The sequence below is a fragment of the Anomaloglossus baeobatrachus genome, chromosome 4, assembly GCF_048569485.1.
Source record: "Anomaloglossus baeobatrachus isolate aAnoBae1 chromosome 4, aAnoBae1.hap1, whole genome shotgun sequence".
NCBI classification, from domain to species: domain Eukaryota; kingdom Metazoa; phylum Chordata; class Amphibia; order Anura; family Aromobatidae; genus Anomaloglossus; species Anomaloglossus baeobatrachus.
This window is the reverse complement of record NC_134356.1, coordinates 254,135,714-254,163,712: the sequence shown is the minus strand read 5'-3', so window position 1 is coordinate 254,163,712 and position 27,999 is coordinate 254,135,714. Positions and strand designations below refer to the sequence as shown.

Genomic DNA, 27,999 nt, shown 5'->3' with positions numbered 1-27,999 from the left:
ATCTGCGATTGATTTCTCATGCCATATCGGCATGAGCAATGAATCACAGAATGCTGCATTTGACAGCGAGTCCTGGCTCACACACACCCATACTATGAGTGCTTGTGAAACATCGCACTGCACTCGCATGTCATCCGACTGCAGTGCAATATACGCAGAGACAGGCAGCGGAGGAGATGGAGAGAAAGTGCTCCCTCCCTCTTCTCCACACTTGTGATCTGATCACAAGATCAGATCACAGTCAGATGACCCTCAGCTCACACCCTCAGCAGGGGGTCATTAGCATATCACTTCCGATGCTATACACAAGTGGAACTGAGGCCTTAAAATGCATTTACACTGAAAAATAATTGTGAGCAAGGATTCTTCAAACACATGTTCTCTATTATCTTGAAGTGTAAACAGGCTAATCGGTTTCCCTGATCCATTTTTAAGAGTGAATGGATATATACAAATTCAGATAGTCTACCTTCTTCAGTTGTTAAAAGATGAGAAAAATGTGGAAATGAACCAACAGTAGATGACAAAAACAAGCATTTTTCAAAACCAGCTTTTTCATGAATATTTTTATGGGTATTTCCATGGGCTATGCCATAACTACTACGGGCTGATAAGTCTTTGGATTTACCCAGAATTTAATGAGAGGATGATGAAACTTTACATATATTCTACATATTCTCTACTGATGCGAACACACTTCTTACATAGGTATTCCAGGTTTGTTAAGCCTACCAAAAGAAGGATTTTGGTTGTGCCTCAAACCAGGCATCCGTAGCAGCCATGGCATCAGAAATGGTGTGAAACTTGGTATTCTTGAGGTGTTTCTTCAGGTTTAAAAACAGATGATAGTCCGAGGGAGCTAGATCTGGTAAATAAAGTGGGTGGTCAACCAGCTGGAAGCCCAGCTCTGCCAGTTTTGCCATGGTCACTTGTGCAGTGTGAGCAAAGGCGTTGTCTTGCAGGAACAAGATTCCTTTGGACAGCTTGCAATGTCTTATGGCTTTTGGAGCTGCCTTTAATTGGTTCAAAAGTTCAGTGTAATACCTTGCATTGATGATGGAACCCTTTTGAAGGTAGTCCACTAGCATCACGCCCTCCTTATCCCAGAACACAGACACCATCACCTTAGTAGCTGATTTTTGCATCCTGAACTTTTTGGATGAGGAGAACCACTGTGCCCCCACTCTTTTGACTGCTCCTTGTTTTCAGGGTCATACAAATAAATCCAGGTCTCATCCATAGTGATCAGTCGATAAAGAAAGTTCTGATCAGTCTGGAAATACTAAAAAATGGACCAGGAAGTTTTCACTCACATGACTCTCTGATCTGTTGTCAAACATTTGGGGACCCACTTTGCAGATAGCTTCCTCAAGTCCAAATGTTTATGGATAATGATAAAAAACATGTTCACGGGAAAACAACATGATGTCTGCTATTGCTTTAGCTGAAATTCGTCGATTCTCCAGTATGAGGTTGTGCACAGCATTGACGAGCTCAGAAACAACAACCACTCTCGGTCGTCCAGGACTTTCCTCATCATTGATGCTGAAGTGACCCTTTTTAAATTTGGCAACCCAGGTCTTAACTGTGGAATATGAAGGGCATTGATCCCCCAATGTCTGCGACATATCACCCTGAATATCCTGTGCGGACTTTCCTTGCAGAAACAAGCATTTTATCACTCCTCTGCTCTCAGTTGCTATGAATATCAAATTAGACTCCACCATTTTGTTTTCCCCGCGTGCGTAAAACACTGTTGCCATAAGCAACAAAGACAACATTTTGAAAACATATATTAGACACATAAGGCTTTCATGTGATGTAACATTTGTTACCATAGAAACAAAAAAAAACCTACAATCGCCAAAGACTTATCAGCAGCTCCTTGTATATATAGCATGGAAATCCCACGAATGCGACCTGTATTTATGAAGAAAAAAGGGGTTTGGATTTAAACCATTCATATCAGAATTCTGGCCACTTTTCTACTGAAAGTAGCTTGCAAGTTTTTCGTTGTCAGGGCTCCCAACTACTATAATACAAATAATGAATATCCTGTGGAAATGCCATAATTGTATGAATGGGAATACCGCTATAACCAGACCAAAACTCCATGTGTAAAAGTAACCTAAACATACGTGTCTGCAAACAAGCCTTGATATGTGAATAGCTACAAATGAATATTTTTCTGTTCTCGGAATAAGAACAAATGCCCTCGAAATAGAGCTGGATAGATGTCATATTGGTGGCTTCTAGAAATCTTTGTGGTGGTAATGATTTTCCACTTAGAGCTTCTTGATCTTGATTATGAAGCAGAAGATATATAAGATTATTACATGTCAAGCACCCAACACCTGTTGTTCAGGAACAAATGATGGCCCCCATAGCCGGCATCTGTGTCTAAGCTCTGATTGCTGTTGTTAGCCAATTAATTACCACTGTGAAATCTCTGACAGTGGCACATGATTAAAGCCGTGGCCAGGGCTTTCACGCATGGGCTTGGTACTTCTTTGAAGGTCAGTCAGGGGAATGTGATTTTTTTTTTTTTGCAAAATACTGCAATACTCTTGTATTGCTAAATAAAATAAATGCTCAAGTTGAGGTCCACTTAAAAAATAAATAAATAAAATAAATTAACATGTAAAAATATAGGAATTTTAATTACCCCTCCTCTCTCCCCCTTAAAAATAAAGATAAAAAAACATATTTGGTATTTTCACATCTATAACAGTCCGGTCTATCAAAATTTAATTAATCTTTTTGGTAGGCACCAAACTGAGAAAAAAAAAATTGAAAATCCAAAATTGCAGAGGTTTGGGGTTTTTTTGGAGGTGAGGTCGGGGGGTAGTTTATGACTAGAGATAGACAAATAGTGAAATATTCGTGTTCGGATTATGATATCTGAATACCGAGAACCATTTTGGTATTCATCACAAATAAGTCAATGGGGAACCCAAGCATTTTTCTTGAAAATTTCCCAGAAAAATGTTTGGATTCTCCATGGACTTGCATTAGATTCGTCATTTGGGACGAATTCTGGAACAGTACTCGGTATTCAGATAGCATAATCCGCACCAAAATATTTCACTATTCACCCGTCTCTAGTTATCACTTTTCCCATAAAAAAAGCAAGAAAAAAAGCATCAATAGCCATGAGAATGCTGCATGGAGTCAAAGTGATGTCAAGAAAAAGTTTTGCTCATGTCTTAAAACAAGCTAAAAAAACCCACTGAAAATAAAACCGGTACACCTCTTGGAAAATGGAGACACAAACCAATGTATATATACTGTGAGTATGTGTGTGTGTATGTGTGCCGCCCCCGTGCCAGCAGCCGGCGCTGCTCGGGTCCGGGCCTTCAGTGGTGGTGGCTCGAGGGTCTCCGGACCCGGGGGTCTCGCTGACACGCCGAATAAATGGGGGACGTAGATGTACGGCCTGGGCCATAGTAAGTTCGTGACGCCACCCACGGTGTGTGGTGAGGTGGGACACCACCGCTGCTGTTATGGGGCACCCGGGGGAGATGTTGTGCAGCAAGTTGTTAACCCCTCCGTGGGCAGGGATGGTGGCCCCGGGACCTGGTGGCTCGGTGCAGGGGATGGCGACCGCAGGGGGTGCTGGTGTATTCACAGTTAGTAAAACACACAAGTCTCTGGTAAACCAAGGTGATGGTGGCCGGTGCCGCGGCCGGTTGCGTTCGGGCCCCCCACCCGGCTGGTGGTCTCTATCCTTTTCCTGCACTGCTTTGTGTAAGGTGGACTTTCCTAGTGTGAAACTCAGGAGTCCACTCCCGACTGGATGTGGCCTAAGGAGCCGTGCCCGCAGACGCTGGCCCGTGGGATCTATGGGCCCTGGCGGTGACCTCTTATCCTTAATCGGTGGGCTGTTGTCTTCTATGAGGGACTTTGGGTGGGACAGGACCTCTAGTCCTGGCCTCAATCGATTAATTAAACAGTCCACTTGGTTCCAGTTTCTGGCTTCAGGGTCCGAGTACCCCCCTTTTGTGCTACAGTTTCCGGGTCGGTTCCCCGTGTCGGTACCGGCGGCCTACAACCCTGTCCCGGTCCACCTCGGTTCTGCCGAGCCGTCTTCCCATCTCCTGCTGATGGAAAACACCATCTGCCTCCTAGCCAGTGGCACCAGGGCTCCGACCCTGGTACCGTTCAACTTGAACTTCACTGACTGCTGGAGCTACACCTAGCTCCAGCCCACACTCCTCTCCAAACTGAACTCTCTCCCTTTCTGCTTACTTTCTCGCCCTTGGCTGTCTGGACCCCTGGGTGGGCGTGTCCCAACCGCCTGGTCACTCCCACTGGTGTGTCTATCTTTCCCTAAGGGGGGGTGACTAGGGCTTCTGGTTGGCTGTGTGTTTCCTAGTGAGGAAACGTTGTAATGCGGGGGCCTATCTGTGACTACCTGGTTTTGCCAGGGTGTCACATATGTATGTATGTGTATATAATATATATATATATATATACATATTATTTATTTTTTTACAAACTTCTGATTTTCTTTTTCACCAGCTCAAATAACGAAATGTATGTTGAGTATAATTGGAATTGTACGGACGGGCAGGATCACGCTGCAATGTACTGTATTTTTTGGATTATAAGACGCACCTTTCCTCCCAAAAATTTGGGAGGAAAATGAAGGGTGCGTCTTAAAATCCGAATATAACTTTACCTGGGGGGCCTGTCTGTGCGGTGATCGGGTGTGTTCGGGCTGCCAGGTGCCTGTGGCTGTGTGCGGGCGGCAGCCGGGTACCTGTGCTTATGTGCGGGTGGCAGCCAGGTGCATGTGTGTGGGCGGCAGCTGGGTGCCTGTGGCTGCATGCAGGCAGCAGTCGGGTGCCTGTTCATGCCGGCTGCCTCTCTGTGCAGGTGGGCGGGCGGCCTGCTGGCTGCCACTCTGTGCGTGCGGGTGGCTGTGCGGCAGGTTTCCCAGTGTGTCCGCGGTCCCAGTTTCAAATGATGCAAAACAAGAATGCCGTGGAGACACCATCACATGTTTGTCAACGCTGGCAGGAAACTAGCCAGGTCTTTCACCGGGAAGGAACAACCACGGGAAGGGCAGTCTCTAGTTAAGGAAAACGCCTATACCAAAACATGGTATCCATCCACAGACAGCTGTTTCGGGGGTTTTGTCCCTCATCAGTGTGGAGTAGGAAACTGGCTAGTCGGAGCAATGCCTAGTAGAAGACTACATAGGTAAGGATGATTCAGATTCTGGATGCGAGAAAAGTTGCAACATACTGCGATTTTCTGCAAGAGCGAATGGGTGCGAGAGAAACAATGGACTGCACTCGGATGTTATCCCAGTGTAGTGCAATATACGCACAGGCTGATAATGGAGGAGATTGGGGGATTAACCCCTTCCTCTCCTCCGCAGCCCCCGCCCTCAGCTTCACAGTCGCATGACATTCGTCTCACGCTCGCAGCAGAGCCTGAGCCGGGGGTCATTAGCAAATGGCATCGGATGCTCTCGCATCGGATGCCATATGCTAGTGTGACTCCAGCCTTATTGTCATATTTTGTAGGTTTTCTAATATACCATGTGCACAGAAAGCTACCAGTCAGTGATGTGGGCGGGCTTATACAGTGCTCAGCATTCTGAGCAATGCAAGAGCTGCAGCAGAGAAAACTAGGATTCTGCCAGAACTGCTGCACCCAGTAAACTAACACCTGCTGACAGATTCCCTTTAAAACTAATTTCTGTTTTGCTTGTACATAGACTGTTTTGAAGGGCCAGTTGTCGGGAAACTATAATCGACTAGTGTAAACGCACCTTTAGCCTTGCATTCCTAATCATTGTTTTATTTTTTAAGAAATCCAAACAACAAAAGAACTGATATATTTTGTGATGCAACTTTCTTACTTGAACAGCTAACAGCATTATTTTTACGAGACTTCACAGGAAAAGCAGAAAGTGTTGCAATGAAACTGTGTACTAGCTAATGTTTAATCAGTTTAATCAGGTCACTATAAAAAATGTTTCCTTTGAAAAATATCATAATATTATCATTTTATTTCAAATACTTATTGGCAATAGTTTTTAAAACAAAAAAAGGTTAATGTATAAGAATTAATGTAGTAATGTCAAGCTATGGAGATTGCAGAATGTATCAGCTACTCCTCACTATTTGTATTTCTCATTTTAAGGTTGGAAATCTCCCTAGCGATTACAAGATGCACCTGAAACGTGTCCCAGCAAAGGATCACTTGGTAAGAGGATCTTTCTGTCATTATTATTATTTATTATTATAGTGCCATTTATTCCATGGCGCTTTACATGTGAAAAGCGGTATAGATAAAACAAATACGATAATCATGAATAATACATGGCACAGACTGGTACAGGAGGAGACAGGACCCTGCCTATGAGGGCTCACAGTCTACATACCAATTAGTGACTAGATGGATGGATGGTGGAGCGCACCACTAATACTGAACTCAAGTCATTTGGGTGCACACTGGTGCGGAAAAAGAATCAATGGGACAAGAAGAGAAGAAGATTCCGCACAATAGTCAGGGGCACACCAAAAATATAGTAAATAAAAGAACCTCTTTATTAGTTGCACAGAAAAAACATCTTAAAACCATTTAAAACCGTACATAGAGACAAAAACACCCACTAAGCGGGACCAATTACCCCAATGTCATAAAGTAGCATAACAGTACAAATATAAGATGGAGTACAATATCAAGAATTGTATGACAAGACAGACCCCATAAATGGTGCAGTATCAGATATCAAAAAATGTCAGATATAGCTCAATAGGTGTGTATAGACCATAGAAATGCCTAGAGAGTATCAATAACTGGTACTAACATATGCTAGTATGTACATCATGGAGTCTAAAATGTCCCTGCATAGGCAACACGGTAAGCCAGGGTGAATGAATGGTACATGAATATACAAATATATAATAACATATATTTGTATATTCATGTACCATTCATTCACCCTGGCTTACCGTGTTGCCTATGCAGGGACATTTTAGACTCCATGATGTACATACTAGTATATGTTAGTACAAGTTATTGATACTCTCTAGGCATTTCTATGGTCTATACACACCTATTGAGCTATATCTGACATTTTTTGATATCTGATACTGCACCATTTATGGGGTCTGTCTTGTCATACAATTCTTGATATTGTACTCCATCTTATATTTGTACTGTTATGCTACTTTATGACATTGGGGTAATTGGTCCCGCTTAGTGGGTGTTTTTGTCTCTATGTACGGTTTTAACTGGTTTTAAGATGTTTTTTCTGTGCAACTAATAAAGAGGTTCTTTTATTTACTATATTTTTGGTGTGCCCCTGACTATTGTGCGGAATCTTCTTCTCTTCTTGTCCCCTTACATACCAATTAGTGTGAAAAATGTGATTAAAAGCTTTATTTAGGTGCAAGTATGATATATTTAGTCTTGATTCCCTTTTTACCTTTTCTAAGCAGCGCTTCACTCTGTCTAATATACAGTAGAAATGGGATTCTCGAATGTGGACCACCAATTCTTAGTCTAAATATGTTATATTGACAGCGGTTGTTTTGTTATACCTCATATTCTTGAAGATCTCTTCTTTAACTTCTTAATTTGACAGTAAAAAAAATAAATATATAAAAGGATTGTCTCGTGAACAAAGTAGATTTTATTCAGGCAGGGAGCAAGGTGGGATCCAGCACCAAATATTAAAACTATTGTTTAAGTTCAAATTGTTAAAACATGATGTCGTTAAAAGTACAGGAATACTGACGCGTTTCAGATGGAGTCCTTATTCATACGATTCAGGATTACGTCCAAAATGCGTCAGATGTTCCTTCACTTTTAACCACATCATGTTTTAACTATTTGAAATAAAAGAAGAGTTTTAATATTTGGTGCTGGATCCAACCTTCCTTCCTACCTGCATTCAGTGCACGTTAGTAGAGATTAGCGAACCTTCTGAAGACACAGAGGGCGCAGTCAAACCATAGATAAGGTTCGGTTTGTGACCCTGACTTGACCTGAACCTCAATGGAAGTCAGTAATTGGGCATTTTGTGACTCCATCCACATGATGGCAGCCATAAGCAGATCACTTCCGGGGTGGGAGGGTGAGGTATTTTAATTTTGTGTGTGTGTGTATGTGTGTGTGTGTGTGCACACTACATCTACCTCTGATCACACTGATCTTACCCCCAGTGCGACACGTTCAAACTGCGCGCGGCTCACACAGGGCTGAGCATCACTCTTTCCCAAGCACAGCGCTACTTGATTGAGTAGTTTGCACTCGTAACTCACTCGAACTTCGAACCCAAACTTTGTTTTTTTGGTAGACGGTTTCCGAACTCGACCTCCGAACATCAAACCTCAGGTTTGCTCATCTCTACCTTCTGCTGCCTTCTTCTGTTATTTCTGTTATTTCTGATGCTCTTGTTGGGTTCAGATGAGTGAACCTTTGGAAGTTTGGTTCAGCAGGTACAGTCGAACCTTAAAAAAGTTCGGATTGTGACCCCGACTTGAGTCGAACTTTAATAGAAGTCTGTAATTTGTGGCTCCAGTCATAAGCAGAACACTTCCAGAGTAGGGTGGGTGGGGTTTATCAATTTTTTGTGTTTGTGTGTTTTTGTGTTTGTGTGTGCACATCTGATTACACTGATGTTTCAATTTTTGTGTGTGTGTGCACACTACATCTACATCTGATCACACTGATTTTACCCCCAGTGTGACCCGTTCAAACTGCACGCGGCTCACACAGGGCTGAGCATCTCTCATACCCAAACACTGCGCTACTCGCTTGAGTGGTTTGCACTCATAACTCACTCGAATTTAGCACATGAACTTTGTTTATTTGGTAGTCAGTTCCCGAACCTCAAACCTCAGGTCCACTCATCTCTAGATGTTAGCCACGTGGATCCATACACCAGTTTCATAGTCCGGCCATCAGAAACCACCATGAAATGGACTCTATCAAGTATCTGATGGTGAACTGATGATCCCCTTTCTTTGTAGATTTTAATCAGTAGGTCTTGGATTAATAGTTCCACAATTTGATTTGTTAATTTTTTTATTTAACACTGCAAATTGTGAAACACTATTATTTAAAGAGTTATTGATTTAAAATTACTTTGTTAAATGGGTTTTCTCACTAACTAATACTTTGATGGAATTTATACAAGTACATTCCAATAGATAAGATTCTAACAGCTGGCAAATTTAATTCATATCCATGTCTTTAAGATGAGATGTTTGGATGTTGTGATTACATTGGTGGAAAATAAAAATATCAATTAATTCTTCCATCCATGCATGATACATGCCATTCATCACAACTAGACACTACACTACAGATATACACTCAGTATTTTCAGTAATCACTGAAATAAACTAACTTCTTCAGTTTGTTTCACTGTTTCCTAAACTACATTTTAAAGTAAAGAGGAATTTGAACCCTTGTTATAAATAATGCTGTTCAATTATGAAATATAAAAATATTCTTGCGCAATAGAAAAATGATTTATATCATAAATACCCACGTCTATGAATGTAGCTAGCTGTGGAAATACAAGTTTTCATTTTTGTTGCCTTAAAAATTGAAATAAAAAAAAATATATATATATATATATATATATATATATATATACTATATTCAGAAATCTGGATAATGTATAAGATACATTATTATATTTATTTTATAAAATATATATCTATACTCTAAAATGTTTTGACTCAATAATGTGTATATATAGCTTCTACTGGCATATGAAATATACTTCTCTTCCAATTATACAATTTTTTTACTCTAATGAAACATCACTGAGGTCAAGTTTGCAGTTTTTTAATTCATTTTTAGACAAAAAAAATAAGGGTTTTCAATTTTAAAAATCCTTAACAACAACCTAACACAAAATGCAAAATCATTTGCTGTACCACTAATAAGAGATCAAAATAACTGTATACATGAATGGAAACTCATGAAATGTCAATGAACCTGGTCCATATTACCGTAACTTGCGTTATTACTATATATGATCTCCTTTGCTACCTATGGAGATTGCAAACATGAAGGGTAGGGAAAACGCCAACAAGGGAGTATGCAATAACATGTATTTAGCACTAGTGACCTCCTTGGCAAGTACTGCTGAGATCAGACGCTGTTGGAAAAGGAACAAGAGGTCATAAGTTAGCAAAACTGTGTAATGTGAGTACACCAGATAACATCATCAAAGATTTTGTCCTTCCAGTCACGAAAGTGTCTTATATTAGTAGGCTTATTGTACTATGGTATTCCTGCTAAAGCTATGTGTGTGTGTGTGTGTGTGTGTGTGTGTATATACAGCCATGTCCGAAAGTGTTGGCACCCTTGAAATTGTTCCAGAAAATAAAATATGTCTCCAGGAAAATTATTGCAATTACACGTTTTGTTATACACATGTCTTTTCTTTTGTGTGTATTGGCACAACACAAAAAAGGAAAGACAAGGAAAATTGGACATAATTTCACACAGACAGAACCCCAAAAAATCAGCCAGACAAAATTGTTGGAGCCCTCAACTTTATATTTGATGGCACAGCCTTTGGAAGAAATAACTGCCATCAATCACTTCATATAACCATCAACAGGCTTCTTCCACCTCTCAACTAGAAATTTCCACCCCTATTATTTTGCAAACTGTTTGTTATGGGGGGACCGGCAGATTAGGACCAGGGGTATATATCCCAATCGCCAGTCGGGGCCCACCGTGCTCCAGATGGTAATGGAGCTGCTGGCACCCTGTGGGTTAGGCGGAGACTACAGAGCTGGATGGCTCTGAGATAACTCAAGGAACTGGTCACGTGTGTAGGGACACGTCAGACCGGACGACAACCCAGTTAGCGTTTCGGTGGAGCGGACGCTACTCCGACCACGTGTGTAACAACACGTCAGGCCGGATGGTAACCAGTTAGCGTTGACCGAGAAGACCGCTGCGACAGCGCCCTGTCGGCCACGTGTGTAAGACACGGCAGGCCGAGCGGTCCTCCGATTAGCGTTTCTGGCCACCACTCGACTGGCCACGTGTGTAAAGGACACGTCAGACCAGGTAGTCACACCAGTAGCATTTGACTGGGAAGCCGAGGAGGATAATAGGGTTCACACACCCAATCCAGGAACACCCTGTTAACTTTGCAGGAGTTCTGGGGTGCGCTGTCCATGCGCGTAGAGGGCACAACCGGACAGGTGGCGCAGCAGGTACACTGTCCGTGTGCGTAGAGCGCACTCTCGGACAGGTGACGCAACAGGTATTATGTCCGTGTGCGTAGGAGGCACAACTGAAAAGGTGACGCAGCAGTCGCAGCCCAGTTAACGCCACTGAACTGCTCTAGCACAACAGGAACGGTAGCAAGGAAGCACGGCACCTGACCCTCATGTGCTGAGCCACGAATCTTGGCGTAACAGGCACCGTTCGCCTAGCCCTACCTACAGCTTCCAACAAGGCTTATGTCACCAAGAACTCTAAATGAAGACTGCACACCTCCATGTTGTCTCCAGCCCCTTTTATAACCTGGGTCCGCCCCAAACCCAGGGTGGAACTACCAAGGTCCAATAGCAGAGTGGCATGTCATCAGTGATGTCACATGCGACCTATCCGGAACCGCCACATCATTGATGACCTCATGGCAGCCACGCCCCAAACACTTCACCAGTCATCGTCTGACGACCAATGGTGAGGTGCCAGATCATAGGGGCGGGCCTCTGCGAGCCAGTCCGGAGTTGCCACGTCATCAGGACATCTGACACCCTCTGCCCTATCAGGGCCTACCACCTCACGGACATGCTCAGTGAGGTCCTTACCGGACCTAGCCTCTGATGCACTAAGTGCCTGAGCATGCTCAGTAGCCTGAGCAACAGGCTTAGAAAGCAGACTAGCAGTTTGAGCATGCTCAGTAGGTACATCCCAGAACGTAGACACAGCACGAAGTCCACGTACCTGTGCAGAGAGGCTGTTAGGGTTAATTGTGGGAGCATGCTCAGTAGCCTGAACTGAGGACTTAGTCTCAGACATAACACAAACAGGCTGAGCATGCTCACTAGGCAAAACACTGGGCTTAAACTCTGGCTGGGGTAGATCGGCGCACGCATGCGCACTAGCCGCCTCTCCACACTTAGACGTGGTGGAAGGAACAGCCAACTGGACGACCCGAGGCACGGCCAAGAACGGCAGCCAGCGCCTGGGTGCAACAGGAACCGCAGCAGGCTGCTTGCGGCTATGGCGGCGCCGGTTCATAACACTGTTCTAGGTCTCTCATATTTGAAGGGTGCTGTCACCCAACAGCAATATTCAGATCTCTCCATAGGTGGGCAATGGGATTTTTATCTAGACTCATTGTTGGCCACTTCAGAACTGTCCAGCACTTTGTTTCCATCTATTTCTGGGTACTTCTTGAAGTATGTTTGGGATAATTGTCCTGCTGGAAGACCATAACCTAGGACACAAACTCAGCTTTCTGACATTGGGCACTACATCGCCACCCAAAATCCTTTGATAATCTTCAGATTTCATGATGCCTTGCACACAATCAAGGCACCCAATGCCTGAAGCAGCAAAATAATCCCAAAACATCTATGAACTTCCACTATAGTTGACTGTAGGTAGTGTGATTTTTTCTTTGTAAGCTTCATTCTATTTTTGGTAAACAGTAGAATGACATGGTTTGCCAAAAAGCTCTATCTTGGTGTCATCTATCCACAAGAGGGTTTCCCAGAAGGATTTTGGTTACTCATGTACATTTTGACAAACTGCAGTCTAGCTTTTTAGATCTGTTTCAGCAGAGGGGTCCTCCTGGGTCTCCTGCCATAGAATTGAATTTAATTCTAATGTCAACAGATAGTTCGCCCTGACACTGATGTACCCTGAGCCTGCAGGATAGCTTGAATTTCTTTGGAACTTGAGTGGGGCTGCTTATTCACCATTCGGACTATTGTATGTTGCAACCTTTCATCAATTTTTCTCTGCCGTCCATGTGCATGGAGATTAATAACAGTGCCATGAGTTGTAAACTTCTTGATTATGTTGAGCACCATGGACAAAAGAACATCAAGATCTCTGGAGATGGATTTATAACCTTGAGATTGTTGATTGTTTAACAAGTTTTGGTTCACAAATCCTCTTCTCCTTTTTCTGTTCTCCTTGCTTAGTGTGGCACACAAAGACATACAATGCAAAGATTGAGTCAGCTTCTTCCCTTTTTATCTGGTTTCAGATGTGATTTTCTTATTGCCCACACCTGTTAATAGCCACCGGTGAGTTTTAATGAGTATCATATTGCTTGAAACAAAGTTTTGTAAAGGTGCTAACAATTTTGTTCAGTCTATTTTTTGTAGTTTTGTTTGAAATTACCATATGCCTAATTTAATTTGTTTTGCTCCTTTTTTTTGTGTTATTCCAATACATACAAAGGAAATAAACATGGGTGTGATAAAATGTTTAATTGCAATAATATTCTGGTACAAATTATTCATTATTCTGGAATAATTTCAAGGGTACCAGCACTATGGGAATGACAATAGGTAGGTAGGTATGTATGTATATGTGTCTGGGGGAGAAAAACATTGTTGGAACCACGAGAGGGCCTATCTACACCTCCTAGCAGCTTTTGACACATAAAGGTGTGCATTAGGCTTTGGGTGCACTCTACGTTTTTTGCACATTTTTTGAGTGCAGTTTTCGTCCCAAAACTGCATGCATTTCCTTCCCCACCAAAGTGTATGAGATTTCAGTTTTGCTGTCCGCACTTTGCAGCTTTTTTTTGGCTGTGTCTTTGTAGTGGCCATAAAGATGCAGCATGTCAATTCTTGATGTGTTTTTGCCAGCGTTTTTAAACCCTTCCTGTCAATAGATTTGACTTAAAAAAATACACTGGGCAAAATGTGGTAAAAAATGCAGTAAAACGTGGCAAAAAAATGCATGCTTAGGGCGCGTTTTTTTGGGACCAAAAATGTGCATCTTTGTGGTCACCACAAAGATGCAGCATGCGCACTTAGGGTACCTTCACACTTTAGCGATGCAGCAGCGATCCGACCAGCGATCTGACCTGGTCAGGATCGCTGCTGCATCGCTACATGGTCGCTGGTGAGCTGTCAAACAGGCAGATCTCACCAGCGACCAGTGAACAGCCCCCAGCCAGCAGCGACGTGCAAGCGACGCTGCGCTTGCACGGAGCCTGCGTCTGGAAGCTGCGGACACTGGTAACTAAGGTAAACATCGGGTATGGTTACCCGATGTTTACATTAGTTACCAGCGCACACCGCTTAGCTGTGTGTGCAGGGAGCAGGGAGCCGCGCACACTGAGCGCTGGCTCCTTGCTCTCCTAGCTACAGTACACATCGGGTTAATTAACCCGATGTGTACAGCAGCTACATGTGCAGAGAGCCGGAGCCGGCAGCACAGGCAGCGTGAGAGCTGTGGATGCTGGTAACTAAGGTAAATATCGGGTAACCACCTTGGTTACCCGATGTTTATCTTAGTTACCAGCCTCCGCAGCTGCCAGACGCCGGCTCCTGCTCCCTGCTCGCTTTATTTGTCGCTCTCTCGCTGTCCCACACAGCGATCTGTGTGTCACAGCGGGAGAGCGCCTTTGAAGAAAACGAACCAGGGCTGTGTGTAACGAGCAGCGATCTCACAGCAGGGGCCAGATCGCTGCTCAGTGTCACACACAGCGAGATCGCTAATGAGGTCACTGCTGCGTCACAAAAAGTGTGACTCAGCAGCGATCTCGGCAGCGAGCTCGCTGTGTGTGAAGCACCCCTTAGCCTTAAGATGACATTTTGGACTACAAAAGCCCTATATACTGTCCTTGCTTAGGGGCCCCCTTTTTTCCATGTATGCTATTGATATATGTAATCTTAGTGAGAAGAGACTGAAGATCAAGACAGAAAGCTATATGGCGTCTCCACCTCCCATTTATCAGTATCTGACCATGACTAGTAATAAATGTCAGTGTTTTATGCGTGCAATGCCCCTAAAATTCCACGGGGGAACACTATTCTCCTTAAGGAGACTTTGCAAGCCAGTCTGGCTGCCAGGTAAGGGGACTTATAGCTGCAATGCCCCTCTGGGAAATATTCAAATTGTCTCTCCAGTAAAGGAGACAAACTCTAGCACAGCGCCACCTATTGGAAGTAGCGATCCTAAAAGTCACAAGTGGATTTTCGACAATCCTTTGCAATATGACTCAGGATATATAAGCCAGATCAGAATCCCAATTTGCAGACACGGTGTTTCGGGGTGCTTGCCCCTCGTCAGTGCAAAGTATGGGGGTGTCTGATCTGGCTCATGAGAAAGCTATGTGGGGACCACGGGGGAACACTATTCTCCTTAAGGAGACTTTGCATGCCAGTCTGGCTGCCAGGTAAGGGGACTTATAGCTGCAATGCCCCTAAAATTCCACGGGGGAACACTATTCTCCTTAAGGAGACTTTGCAAGCCAGTCTGGCTGCCAGGTAAGGGGACTTATAGCTGCAATGCCCCTCTGGGAAATATTCAAATTGTCTCTCCAGTAAAGGAGACAAACTCTAGCACAGCGCCACCTATTGGAAGTAGCGATCCTAAAAGTCACAAGTGGATTTTCGACAATCCTTTGCAAAGGATTGTCGAAAATCCACTTGTGACTTTTAGGATCGCTACTTCCAATAGGTGGCGCTGTGCTAGAGTTTGTCTCCTTTACTGGAGAGACAATTTGAATATTTCCCAGAGGGGCATTGCAGCTATAAGTCCCCTTACCTGGCAGCCAGACTGGCTTGCAAAGTCTCCTTAAGGAGAATAGTGTTCCCCCGTGGAATTTTAGGGGCATTGCAGCTATAAGTCCCCTTACCTGGCAGCCAGACTGGCATGCAAAGTCTCCTTAAGGAGAATAGTGTTCCCCCGTGGTCCCCACATAGCTTTCTCATGAGCCAGATCAGACACCCCCATACTTTGCACTGACGAGGGGCAAGCACCCCGAAACACCGTGTCTGCAAATTGGGATTCTGATCTGGCTTATATATCCTGAGTCATATTGCAAAGGATTGTCGAAAATCCACTTGTGACTTTTAGGATCGCTACTTCCAATAGGTGGCGCTGTGCTAGAGTTTGTCTCCTTTACTGGAGAGACAATTTGAATATTTCCCAGAGGGGCATTGCAGCTATAAGTCCCCTTACCTGGCAGCCAGACTGGCTTGCAAAGTCTCCTTAAGGAGAATAGTGTTCCCCCGTGGAATTTTAGGGGCATTGCAGCTATAAGTCCCCTTACCTGGCAGCCAGACTGGCATGCAAAGTCTCCTTAAGGAGAATAGTGTTCCCCCGTGGTCCCCACATAGCTTTCTCATGAGCCAGATCAGACACCCCCATACTTTGCACTGACGAGGGGCAAGCACCCCGAAACACCGTGTCTGCAAATTGGGATTCTGATCTGGCTTATATATCCTGAGTCATATTGCAAAGGATTGTCGAAAATCCACTTGTGACTTTTAGGATCGCTACTTCCAATAGGTGGCGCTGTGCTAGAGTTTGTCTCCTTTACTGGAGAGACAATTTGAGTGTTTTATGCTGGATTCCAGCATCTTTATCTACACACAAGGCCAACAGGTCAATGCAACTGCCTTATTGTATGTTAAAATGTACTTTCTGTCTGGATATTTTTTTATACAAGGTCATTCTGATGGCTATGCAGTGGTTAGATAATCAGAATTAAAATTTTTTATTTTAGCTTCAATTATATACATTTTGTAAAACTGGCCATACAAGTGCTGTGTATTAGGCATGCGGTTTCAGTATTTTGCTAATCGCATGCTTTAAGGCACCTTCAGATTCTTGTGCAGGCAAGTGTAATAAATGAATGTAAAAAATGACTTACGTGTAGCTGAAGTGTTTTAGACAAAAGCAAGTTAAGGATCCACACTGATGATGTGACTTTTACTCTTAATTCTTGCTGTTTCCTGTTAAGTACCCCATAGGGGATTTTGACAACTTTTGCCTCTGGTCAAACAATCACGCTTTTCTACTTAATGCCTGAATAGTTTCAGTTAACCATTTGACCCATTGTTATTGTCATGATGTTATTGAATGAAATGATGTTACTGTCATTGAATGTGGCATTTCTAATAGTGTGTGTGTGTGTGTATATATATATATATATATGACGCGCCCACGGGGTCCCTGGGGGTTGAGGGTTACTCGTCACCAGGCTGGTTTGGGGACGTCACAGCAGCCTTGCCCGGTTCCGTGACCCCGTCTGTGTCAATCAAGGTGGGAGATGGAGAAGATGATGGGAGTAGTAGTTATTTGTGACGCCACCTGTGGTGTGCGGCCCGGTATTAGCCACCGCTGCGGGATGCCTTCCCCGGAGCAGATGATAATGCAGCTCAGATGGTATAGCTCTCCACAGGCAGAGCTTAGGCCCCGAGGAGGATGTGGGGAGTAGTAGTCCACACTAAAAAAGGAGCGTGGGGCGCGGGAAGGAACAGATGACACAGCGGTTGCAGTTTAGGGTGTTTACTCACTGAGTTGCTCCTGCCATTGGACTGCCAAACTCCGCTGTGATGTGCCCCAGCCGATCCCAGGTAGTTCGGAGGCCAGGACCAGTGTTTAATTCAATGAGTCCTTCCTCCCTGCACTGTGTTGGGTGAATCCCTGCGACTTGAAGCTGCTACAGTGCCTTGCGAAAGTATTCGGCCCCCTTGAATTTTTCAACCTTTTCCCACATTTCAGGCTTCAAACATAAGATACAAATTTTAATGTTATGTTGAAGAAGCAACAAGTAGGACACAATTGTGAAGTAGAGCGAAATTTATTGCTTATTTTAAACTTTTTTAAAAAATAAATAACTGAAAAGTGGGGCGTGCAATATTATTCGTCTCCTTTAAGTTAATACTTTGTAGCGCCACCTGTTGCTGCGATTACAGCTGCAATTCGCTTGTGGTATGTGTCTATCAGTTTTGTACATCGAGAGACTGAAATTCTTGCCCATTCTTCCTTTGCAAATAGCTCGAGCTGAGTGAGGTTGGATGGAGAACGTTTGCGAATAGCAGTTTTCAGCTCTTTTCACAGATTCTCGATTGGATTCAGGTCTGGACTTTGACTTGGCTATTCTAACACCTGGATACATTTTATTTGTGAACCATTCCATTGTAGATTTTGCTTTATGTTTGGGATCATTGTTTTGTTGGAAAACAAATCAACGTTCCAGTCTCAGGTCTTTTGCAGACTCCAACAGGTTTTCTTCTAGAATGGTCCTGTATTTGGCTCCATCCATCTTCCCATCAATTTTAACCATCTTCCCTGTCCCTGCTGAAGAAAAGCAGGCCCAAACCATGATGCTGCCGCCACCATGTTTGACAGTGGGGTTGATGTGTTTAGGGTGATGAGCTGTGTTGCTTTTACGCCAAACATATCGTTTGGCATTGTGCTAAAAAGTTCGATTTTGTATTGATCTGACCAGAGCAACTTCTTCCACATGTTTTGTGTGTCTCCCAGGTGGCTTGTGGCAAACTTTAGATGACACTTTTTATGGATATCTTTGAGAAGTGGCTTTCTCCTTGCCAGTCTTCCATAAGCTGAGAAGAAGTGAAGAGTGGACCCAGCACCACAATCCAGTATATTAAAATATCAGAAATTTAGGAGCTACCTATGATTAAGGACTTGTTTTTACTTATTGTCCGAAACGCGTAAGGTGCCCTGATGCGTATTCTCTCAAGTTTTGGATCCGTTGGATTTTTTAATATCTAATACATTTCTGATATTTTAATATACTGGATTGTGGTGCTGGGTCCAGTCTTCACTTCTTCTCAGCTATATACCAGCCTGGCTGGCCTGGAGGACCATGAGCACCTGCAAGTCCTGGAGAGCAGTTGCCTATGGTAAGCTGAAGTCTCATTACCTTTTTTCTTACTCTTCCACAAAGGCCAGATTTGTGCAGTGTACGACTGATAGTTGTCCTATGGACAGACTCTTCCACCTCAGCTGTAGATCTCTGCAGTTCCTCCAGAGTGATCATGGGCCTCTTGGTTGCATCTCTGATCAGTCTTCTCCTTGTTTGAGATGAAAGTTTGGATGGATGGCCGGGCAGTGGTATGATACTCCTTCCATTTCAATATGATCGTGTGCACAGTGCTCCTTGGGATGTTTAAAGTTTTGGAAATCTTTTTGTTACCAAATCCGGCTTTAAACTTCTCCACAACAGTATCACAGACCTCACTGTTGTGTTCCTTGGTCTTCATGATGCTATCTGTGCTTTAAACAGAACACTGAAACTATCAAAGAGCAGGTGCATTTATTCGGAGACTTGATTACACATAGGTGGCTTATATTTATCATAGTCATTTAGGTCAACACTGCATCATTCAGAGATCCTCAATGAACTTCTGGAGTGAGTTTGCTGCACTGAAAGTAAAGGGGATGAATAATATTGCACGCCCCACTTTTCAGTTCTTTATTTTTTTAAAAAGTTTAAAATAAGCAATAAATTTCGTTCAACTTCACAATGGTGTCCAACTTGTTATTGATTCTTCACCATAACATTAACATTTTTATCTTTGTTTGAATTTTTCAACCTTTTCCCACATTTCAGGCTTCAAAGGAGCCAATTACTTTTACAAGGCACTGTACCTGGGGACCCGAGTCCTTGGGGTTTATTTAGTTCCCCGTCCTGTATAGCAGGCAGCGCGAGTCCGTAGATGGAGCCACCCTATGGTCACGACTCCTTGCTCTATATGCTGCTTTGCCCCGGGTGCTGTGTGTGGGCCAGAAGACTTGAAATCCTCTGCCCGGTGGATTCTGCTGGCAGGACTTTCAGTGCCCACCAGCCTAGGACTCCACACCCTGAGGTGTGCGCTGGTCCTGAGGGAGCGAAGAGCTATCCCCTCAGCGACCGTGTTCTCCTGCGTCTCACTTTGTTCCCGGTGGTTTCTCCACTGATTGTCTTTGTGTTGCCTTGCTCTTCAGAACAGTCGCCCCATCTACCCGGGTTCCTGAGCTAGTGGGTGGGAGGCCCCAGACAATATGGTGACAATCCTAAATGACCCTACCCTAACCCAGTCAAAGTGAGAGGGCAACTAGCTATATGTGTTTGTGGATTGTGGTTGACCGACACTGAGCTCCTCCTTAGCCGAGATGAATACTGCGCCTCTGGTGAGGCACAGTACCCTGTGGTGGGCCTCAGGGGTGCCTCATTTATATATATATATATATATATATATATATACATACATATATATATATATATATATATATATATATATTATTTTATTTTTTTTACAAAGGAACTATAATTTTACAGTGTCGGGAACATTGGGCTCAGCATTAAACGTCTTAATTTTAAATGACCTCATGGAAAGGTTATTTCAAGATTTCTCATAGATTTTTTTTTCCCTAATGTACCCTTATAATTTTTTTAATAGATAATAGATTAATAACTTTTGGATAGATGTATGTTTATTTATCAAGGTAGATCCCTACAATTACAGCCTGATTTACATGCTAAGGAATTCTATATTTATATGTACCTGCATATTATTTATTCTACTAACACTATAAGCTATGTTTTAATGAGGACATGTTTTTGTTTTATTTATTTTTTTTGTTTTCAAACCTGAAAATGCTTGACTTGAAATACTAGTTGATCTACTTTTTTAATAGGCCAATTAAAATGGAATTCCGAAACCTTCCTATTCCCTTTTGACCTGCAAGTCTTGAAATTCCAAAACATTCTGATAGGGGCATTTTTTGTGGTATAATACTATTGAAAGTGTTGTAGACAGCTTCTGCAGACATATTAGACCTTAAGTCTACATTTTTACATAGGTAAAATGCTTAGGTTATGCAGTAATGAGTGACTAGTTGTGCTTTAATTGACTTCAATGCATTTTTCCTGCCAATTTAAAGATATGTCCCACAAACAAAGTTCATTTTAAAGTTAATTTTAATCAATAGCTCTTAAAATGATAATAATTTCCACAATTGCAAGTTTAAAAAAAAATGTTCCCCTGCTGAGAATCTTATATGATTATCTGTATTTTTTTTAAACAGATCCAATTGTGAAACTTATTATTCCAAGCTCTGTTGATTAAAATTAAGTTTGTCTGTAACAAAGCGCAGTAGATACAGTATATACATATGTGGGGTTTCAGGCCCCCATATAGACAATAGACTAACCTCAGTCATATTGGTGTATTTCTTAGACACTATCATTTCTGTGGAGACCCCTGACTTTCCCTCTAACATCTGATAGATGTCAGAAGAGATGAGGATCCACCATGTCCAGTTTCGCACTGCTGACCAATTTGTTCTCTGAGAAATAAGCCACCACCAGAGATGTATTGCAGCAGTTCTCTGATATGAGAACAAAAGAGCAATCAGCAGTGTGAGCGTTCCTGTGTATAGAATAGCCACATAAAACTACCTGCAAAACCATTCTTTGTACCACAGTTTACTAAAATGTATGGAAGGCTTTTGAGTATGATCCAAGTGAAGTTTACGTGAGCATGGTCAGATAATTGTGCTGGTAGAACATTTTTATTCTAAGGAAACGTGCATTCTAACTGCAGCTTGTAACAGCCAGTTTCTGTAATTTCCTTTCTTTGTGTATCCAAGGCTTACCTGCACAACTACTATATTTTTATTTTTTGGTGGGAATATCTTACACATATATAAAATTACATATATAAATATAAAAGAACCCCTCCTGTCAACCTACTCTCCCAAAAAAAATATATAACTAGCTGTACTACCCGGCTTTGCCCGGGTTAATAACTGTTGTTAACAAAATAGAATGTATTAACATTCCCGGGATAGAATGTATAAATAGAATGTATTAACACCCGGGATAGTAGCTGTCTCTCTGTTTCTCTCCCATTCTCTGTCTGTCTCCCCCTCTGTATATATCTCTCTGTCTTTCTCTCTATCTCTTTGTCTGTCTCTTTCCCTGTCTGTCTCAATCTTTTTCCCTGTCTATCTATCTCTTTCCCTGTATGTCTCTTTCCCTCTCTTTCAGTGTCTGTCTCTTTCCCTCTCTTTCCCTGTCTGTCTCTTTCCCTCTTTTCCTCTGGCTCTTTCCCTGTGTCTGTCTCTTTGTCTGTCTCTTTACCTGTCTTTGTCTGTCTCTTACCCTGTCTGTCTCTTTCCCTTTCTTTCCCTGTCTGTCTGTTTCCCTGTGTCTGTCTCTGTCTCTTTCCCTGTCAGTCTGTCTCTTTGCCTGTGTCTGTCTCTTTGTGTCTGTCTCTTACTCTGTCTGTGTCTGCCTCTCTCCCTGTCTGTGTCTGTCTCTTTCCCTGGCTGCATTGTGACACGCAACATTCCATATAAGGGCGTGGCTGTGCATTCTTCTGAAGTTCTGGCTGCACTGTGGCTCCCAGCTCCATTCGCTTTAATGGAGGCAGGTTTTTTGGCGAATAACTGTAAAGCGCGGGCTTAAAATTTTCCCTCAAAACATAGCCTATGACGCTTTCGGGGTCCAGACGTGTGAGTGTGCACAATTTTGTGGCTGTAGCTGCGACGGTGCAGATGCCAATCCCGGACATACACACATATACACACATTCAGCTTTATATATTAGATATAGGAAAACGATGACACGAGTTTATTCGTATCTGTTCTGAGAGAAGTTGGGAAATTCCCACACATGTTACTGAGATTTTTACTGCATTCCTGAGCATCAGATCTTCCAAATTACAATGCCACATGTGCAGAGTAGTTGGGCCACTACAGATGAAGCATCACACATTATTATACTTCACTCTCCAATTCAACCTGTAGCTTTTAGATCTAGGTAACCTTTTATTATTATAAACTAAATGTTTGTAATCTGAAAGACTAAGCAAAAACTCACGGACTAATGGCAGAAGATGGAAACTGCCCAGGCCAAAAAGACTAATGCACTGCCAGGATGCAGCAAGACCTCCATTAAATGGAGACATCACAGGTGCAAAGGAAGATGGTAAAATTGCACACTTGTGGCTTGCATAGGTCACTGTTCACACATGCAGGTTCACAGTATCTGGTATGCAGCCTATTAGTTATGCCCGTCACAGTAGATGCAAGCGGGCTGCGTCAGTACTATATATGTGCTCCATGCAGGGACAGTAAGGGTATGTGCGCACTAGGCGTTTTTTTCACGCTGCGTTTTTATGTGCGTTTTTGTCTGAAAAAACGCACCCACGGCTAAAAAATGCGGCAAAAACGCATGCGTTTTTACCGCGATTTGGTGCGTTTTTTTCTGCATTTTTGCTCACTGCGTTTTTAATCAGTGCACAATGCCATTAAAGATTGTTGATGAAAAAAAAAAAAAAGGTCTGATGTCATGTCCTTCTTCAATATGTTCTTCATTGTATGCAGGAGAGCAGACAGCTGCAGAACTAGTGTATGCAGGAGAGCAGACAGCAGCTGCAGAACTACAAGGCTCAGCATCCTTCATCCAGGACTGTATGCAGGAGTTTTTTGCCCAAAAAGAAAAAAAAATGACATGGGCTTTGCTATATTTTTGTATGCTAGCCAGGTACAGCAGGCAGGTACAGGCTGCCCCAACCCCCAGCTGCCTATTTGTACCCGTCTGGGAATCAAAAATATAGGGAAGCCCTTTTTTTTTTTATTTTTATTTCATGAATTTCAAGAAATAATTAAAAAAAAATGACATAGGCTTTGCCCAATTTTTGAGTTCAGCCAGGTACAACTAAGCAGTTGGGGGATTGTAATCCACAGTGCAGGGTGCTCATGCTTTCTGGGCACCCCCGCTGCGAATTGCAGTCCGCAGCCACCCCAGAAAATGGCGCTTTCATAGAAGCGCTATCTTCTGGTGCTGTATCCAACTCTTCCAGCTGCCCTGGTGATGGTGGCTCGCTGGGTAATAATGGGGTTAGGGCTAGCTGTATATTATCAGCTGGCCCCAACCCCGAAATTCATGGTGTCACGCCAATATTAGACATGGCCACCATGAATTTCTAGTAATGATAAAAAAAAACACAACACACAGAAAAATATTTTTATTAGAAATAAAACAAAACACAATTAGTGACTCCATCTTTATTGAAATAAAGAAGCCCCCCTCCGCAGTAATCCTGGGTCAAGGGTCCCGCGCTGTCCAATCCGGATCCAATATCATCTGATCGGTTTGCTGGAAGGCAATGCGATCAGATGATGTGTCAGGTTCAAGGGCCTGAATCACATCACACATCAGCCGATTGTATAAAAGCCGATTATACAATCAGATGATGCATCAGTAGAAAAAAAAAAAAATACTCACTTATGTGCTGATTACCGGCAGCTCCTGGAGCGATTGGATGAGAGTCTGATCCTGTCCCATCGCTGCAGGAGCTGCCAGTAATCAGCTGATGAAGTCTCCTGACGGCAGGATCAGCTGATAAGTTAAGCCGGCCGGGCGCTAAAAAGCCGGGGACACCGCGAGAATTACGATCAGCTGATGCGTCAGGTAACTGCATCAGGTGATCCATCACCAGGTCCTGCAAGCATCGTACGTGCCCCGGGGAGACTACACACAGCCAAAGCGGCGGTACCGGGACAGGAGCTGGGAGCGGGCATGGCACCGGGAGTCTGCAGACAGGTGAGTATGACATTTTTTTTTCTACTGTTCACTTTTGTTTTCGCCGCTGCCTCCACCTCCCGCCCAGAAATGACGCCGCACGGGAGCTGACATGGCACCGAGCGGGTTGTGGAAGCAGCGGTGACGGTACCGGGAGGATTCATGCTTCTGTGTTTACCGACAGAAGGAATCCTCTTCCTGTACACGTCACTTTAGTACCCACCCCTTGCGTTTATAGCTGCGTTTTTAGTCATAGAAACGCAGCTATATGCGTTTTTCATTGCGTTTTTGAACATCTCATTGAACTCAATGGGTGAAAAACGCAGTGAAAAACACAGAAATAATTGACATACTGCATTTTTGTGGTCACCACAAAAACGCAGCTACAAAAAAACGCTGTGTGCGAACAGCACTTATGAAAACCCATAGACATTGCTGGGGAAGCAATGTCACTGCGTTTTCAGCACAAAAACGCGGTTAAAAATGCAGCAAAAACACCTAGTGCGCACAAGGCCTTAGTGTAGTATGCAAGGCCTAACATAAAGAGGCCTGGCTGCATCCTGTATAAAATATTCTGTGCAAAAGAATAAATAAATATATGAGGTATTTGGTAGGTAATATGGCCATAGTATCTACCAATACCTCATATATTTATTTATTCTTTTGCACAGAATATTTTATACAGGATGCAGCCAGGCCTCTTTATGTTATGCCTTGCATACTATACTCGCTGTCCCTGCATGGAGCACATATATAGTACTGGCGCAGCCCGCTTGCATCTACTGTGATTACTAATAGGCTGCATACAGATACTGTGAACCTGCATGTGTGAACAGTGACTTATGCAAGCCACAAGTGTTCAATTTTACCATCTCCCTTTGCACCTGTGGTGTCCCCATTTAAGGCCCGTTTCACACGTCAGTGAAAAACACAGACGTTCTTCACTGACGTGTAAAACACGCCTATGTCCCTCCGTGTGCCATGATTCACAGCACACGTGGGTTGCCTAAGTGCAATCCGGGCTCCGTTCTCCGTGGTCCGTGATTGCACTTAGCGATCAACTTACCTGTGCCCGCTCCCGCTCTCCATGGTGCTGAACGCTCCCGCGGTGCAGCATCCGGGTCGGCTGAGTCGAGCATTCATGAATATGCACGACAATAATGAGCCGGCTCAGAAGCAGCAGGCAGAACAGGCTGCAGAGAGCGTCGCTGGAGCCGGGTGAGTAAAAATGATTTTTTTTTTATTTTGTATGCAGGTTTTTTTCTGGCACGTGTTTCACGGATCACACCATTGCGTGGTCTGTGCGTAGTGTTGAGCGGACCCGGATTCGTAAAATCCAGATCCGCACGGTTTGAGCACCCGATCTGAGTCCAACCAGTACCTGGGATTCGGGGTGCACGATCCTGATCCATTTTTTTTTTTTTAATTTTTTTTTTCTCTCTCTCGCTCTCTCTCTCTCGCTCTCTCTCTCTCTCGCTCTCTCCTCTCGTCCCGGATCCCGTTACCCATTGATTTGTATGGCCGCAGGATCCGGATCCGCCGGACACGGATTATGACCGATGCGCTCAACTCTATCCGTGGGACATCAGTGATGCCACAAAAAAAATGGGCATGTCTCCGTGCGGCAATCACGGACATGCGGGTACGCCGCACGGAGACACGTTCAGTGAAATATCACTGATGTGTGAGCAGACCCATTGATTATAATGTGTCTGCATATGTCAGTGATTCTGGTACGTTTAAAAAAAAAAAGCACAAACGTACTAGAATCACTGACGTGTGAAATGGACCTAATTGAGGTCTTGCTGCATCCTGGCAGTGCATTAGTCTTTTTGGCCTGGGCAGCTTCCATCTTCTGACATTAGTTTGTGAGTTTTTGCTTAGCTTTTGGAGGATTTTTACTGCTCTTTTTGTTGTTGTTTTTTTTATTTATGTATATATATATATATATATATATATATATATATATATATATACATATATATTCATACATATATATATATATATATATATATATTTATTTATATATATATACATATACATACTCTGAAATACTATAGCGTTTCAGAAACAAATGATTTAGAGATCTGACCAAGAACTATAGGTGGAGATGAGATTGGTCCACTGCCACCCCTGGCTGGCTTCTCCATTAATATCCTTCCTGGGATGTCCACAACCTTCACCTTAGGTACCCTTTGTAAAATCTTAATCCTGAAATGTTTGAGTTAACCCTTAACAAAATGCAACAATTGTCAACCAACCCAACTCTGTTCTGTGAGTAAACTGTTGCTAGCATTTTATGGTGATTGAGGAATTAGTACAACAATTGCAACTCTTTAAAGCCATCATATCAATGTAACAGCTTCAGGTTACAAGTAATACATGCTCAAACACACAACACTATTAGTGTTTTTTTTAAAGCTTGATTGTCAACATATGGTAATCAAAGCATTATTGGATCCAGATAAGCAGGTATGTCAGGGTTAAATTACTTAATTAACGCCTTGACCTAAGGCCCCTTTCACACCTCAGTGATTCTGGTACCTTTGTGCTTTTTTTTAAACGTACCAGAATCACTGACATACGCAGACCCATTATAATTATTGGGTCTGCTCACACATCAATGATTTTTCACTGAACTTGTCTCCGTGCAGCGTACACCTGTGGCCGTGATTCTGCACGGAGACAAGTCAGTTTTTTTCTGGCATCACTGATGTCCCACAGACCACACTATGGTGTGATCCGTGTGTGATCAGTGAAACACGTACCAGAAAATCACGGACATATTAAATATTAAATATTTTCAACTTACTTTGCCTGCGATTCGCTCTGCAGCCTCTGCTCTCGGCAGGTCCTGCCCAGCTCATGAATATTCATGAGAGCAGGAACAGCCGACCTGGAAGTAGCTGCAGAGAGCGGTGGGCGGACACTGCAGAGCTGGAGACTTCAGCACCATGGACAGCAGGAACGAAAGCAGGTGAGTAATGTCCATATGCAATCACGGATTGCACATGGACAACCCACGTGTGCCGTGAATCACAGAATACGGAGGGACATGTGCGCGTTTATACACGTCAGTGAAGAATCTCAGTGTTTTTCACTGACGTGTGAAACGGGCCTAACACTGCTTATTTCATTGTCAGTTTTAGTGAGGGTTCCCTTCTGAAATTTGACCAGATGTTACATGTACTAAGTGTTCAAATAGCCTCTTCACAGAAGAAAAGCAAAGGAACATTAATGTTTCTTTGGAAGTAGCAATTCTAAAAGTCAATATCGATCCTGTAAAGGGGAGCATTTCTCAGTTTATAAGTCTCTGTATGCCAACTTGGTTCTCTCCACATAGAGGAATTTTACCAATTAGATCCCCAATTCTTAGTATGGCATTCTTGGCTTTTATTTTTGTTAGCAGTGCTTTGCCGTATTGCGAATGTTTTTTCATAAACTAAGAAGAACAAAATACAAAGCAAAAT

General features: G+C 43.1%; 1 protein-coding gene across 1 annotated transcript in view; it reads left to right on the top strand.

The window, feature by feature from the left end:
* The window catches only part of KITLG (KIT ligand), a 192,631-nt gene that overhangs the window by 113,717 nt on the left and 50,915 nt on the right, over nucleotides 1–27,999 (top strand). The window contains exon 3 of the mRNA XM_075344787.1: nucleotides 6,157–6,219. Coding sequence (XP_075200902.1) covers nucleotides 6,157–6,219 — 63 coding nt within the window. The remainder of the gene's footprint in view (nucleotides 1–6,156; nucleotides 6,220–27,999) is intronic.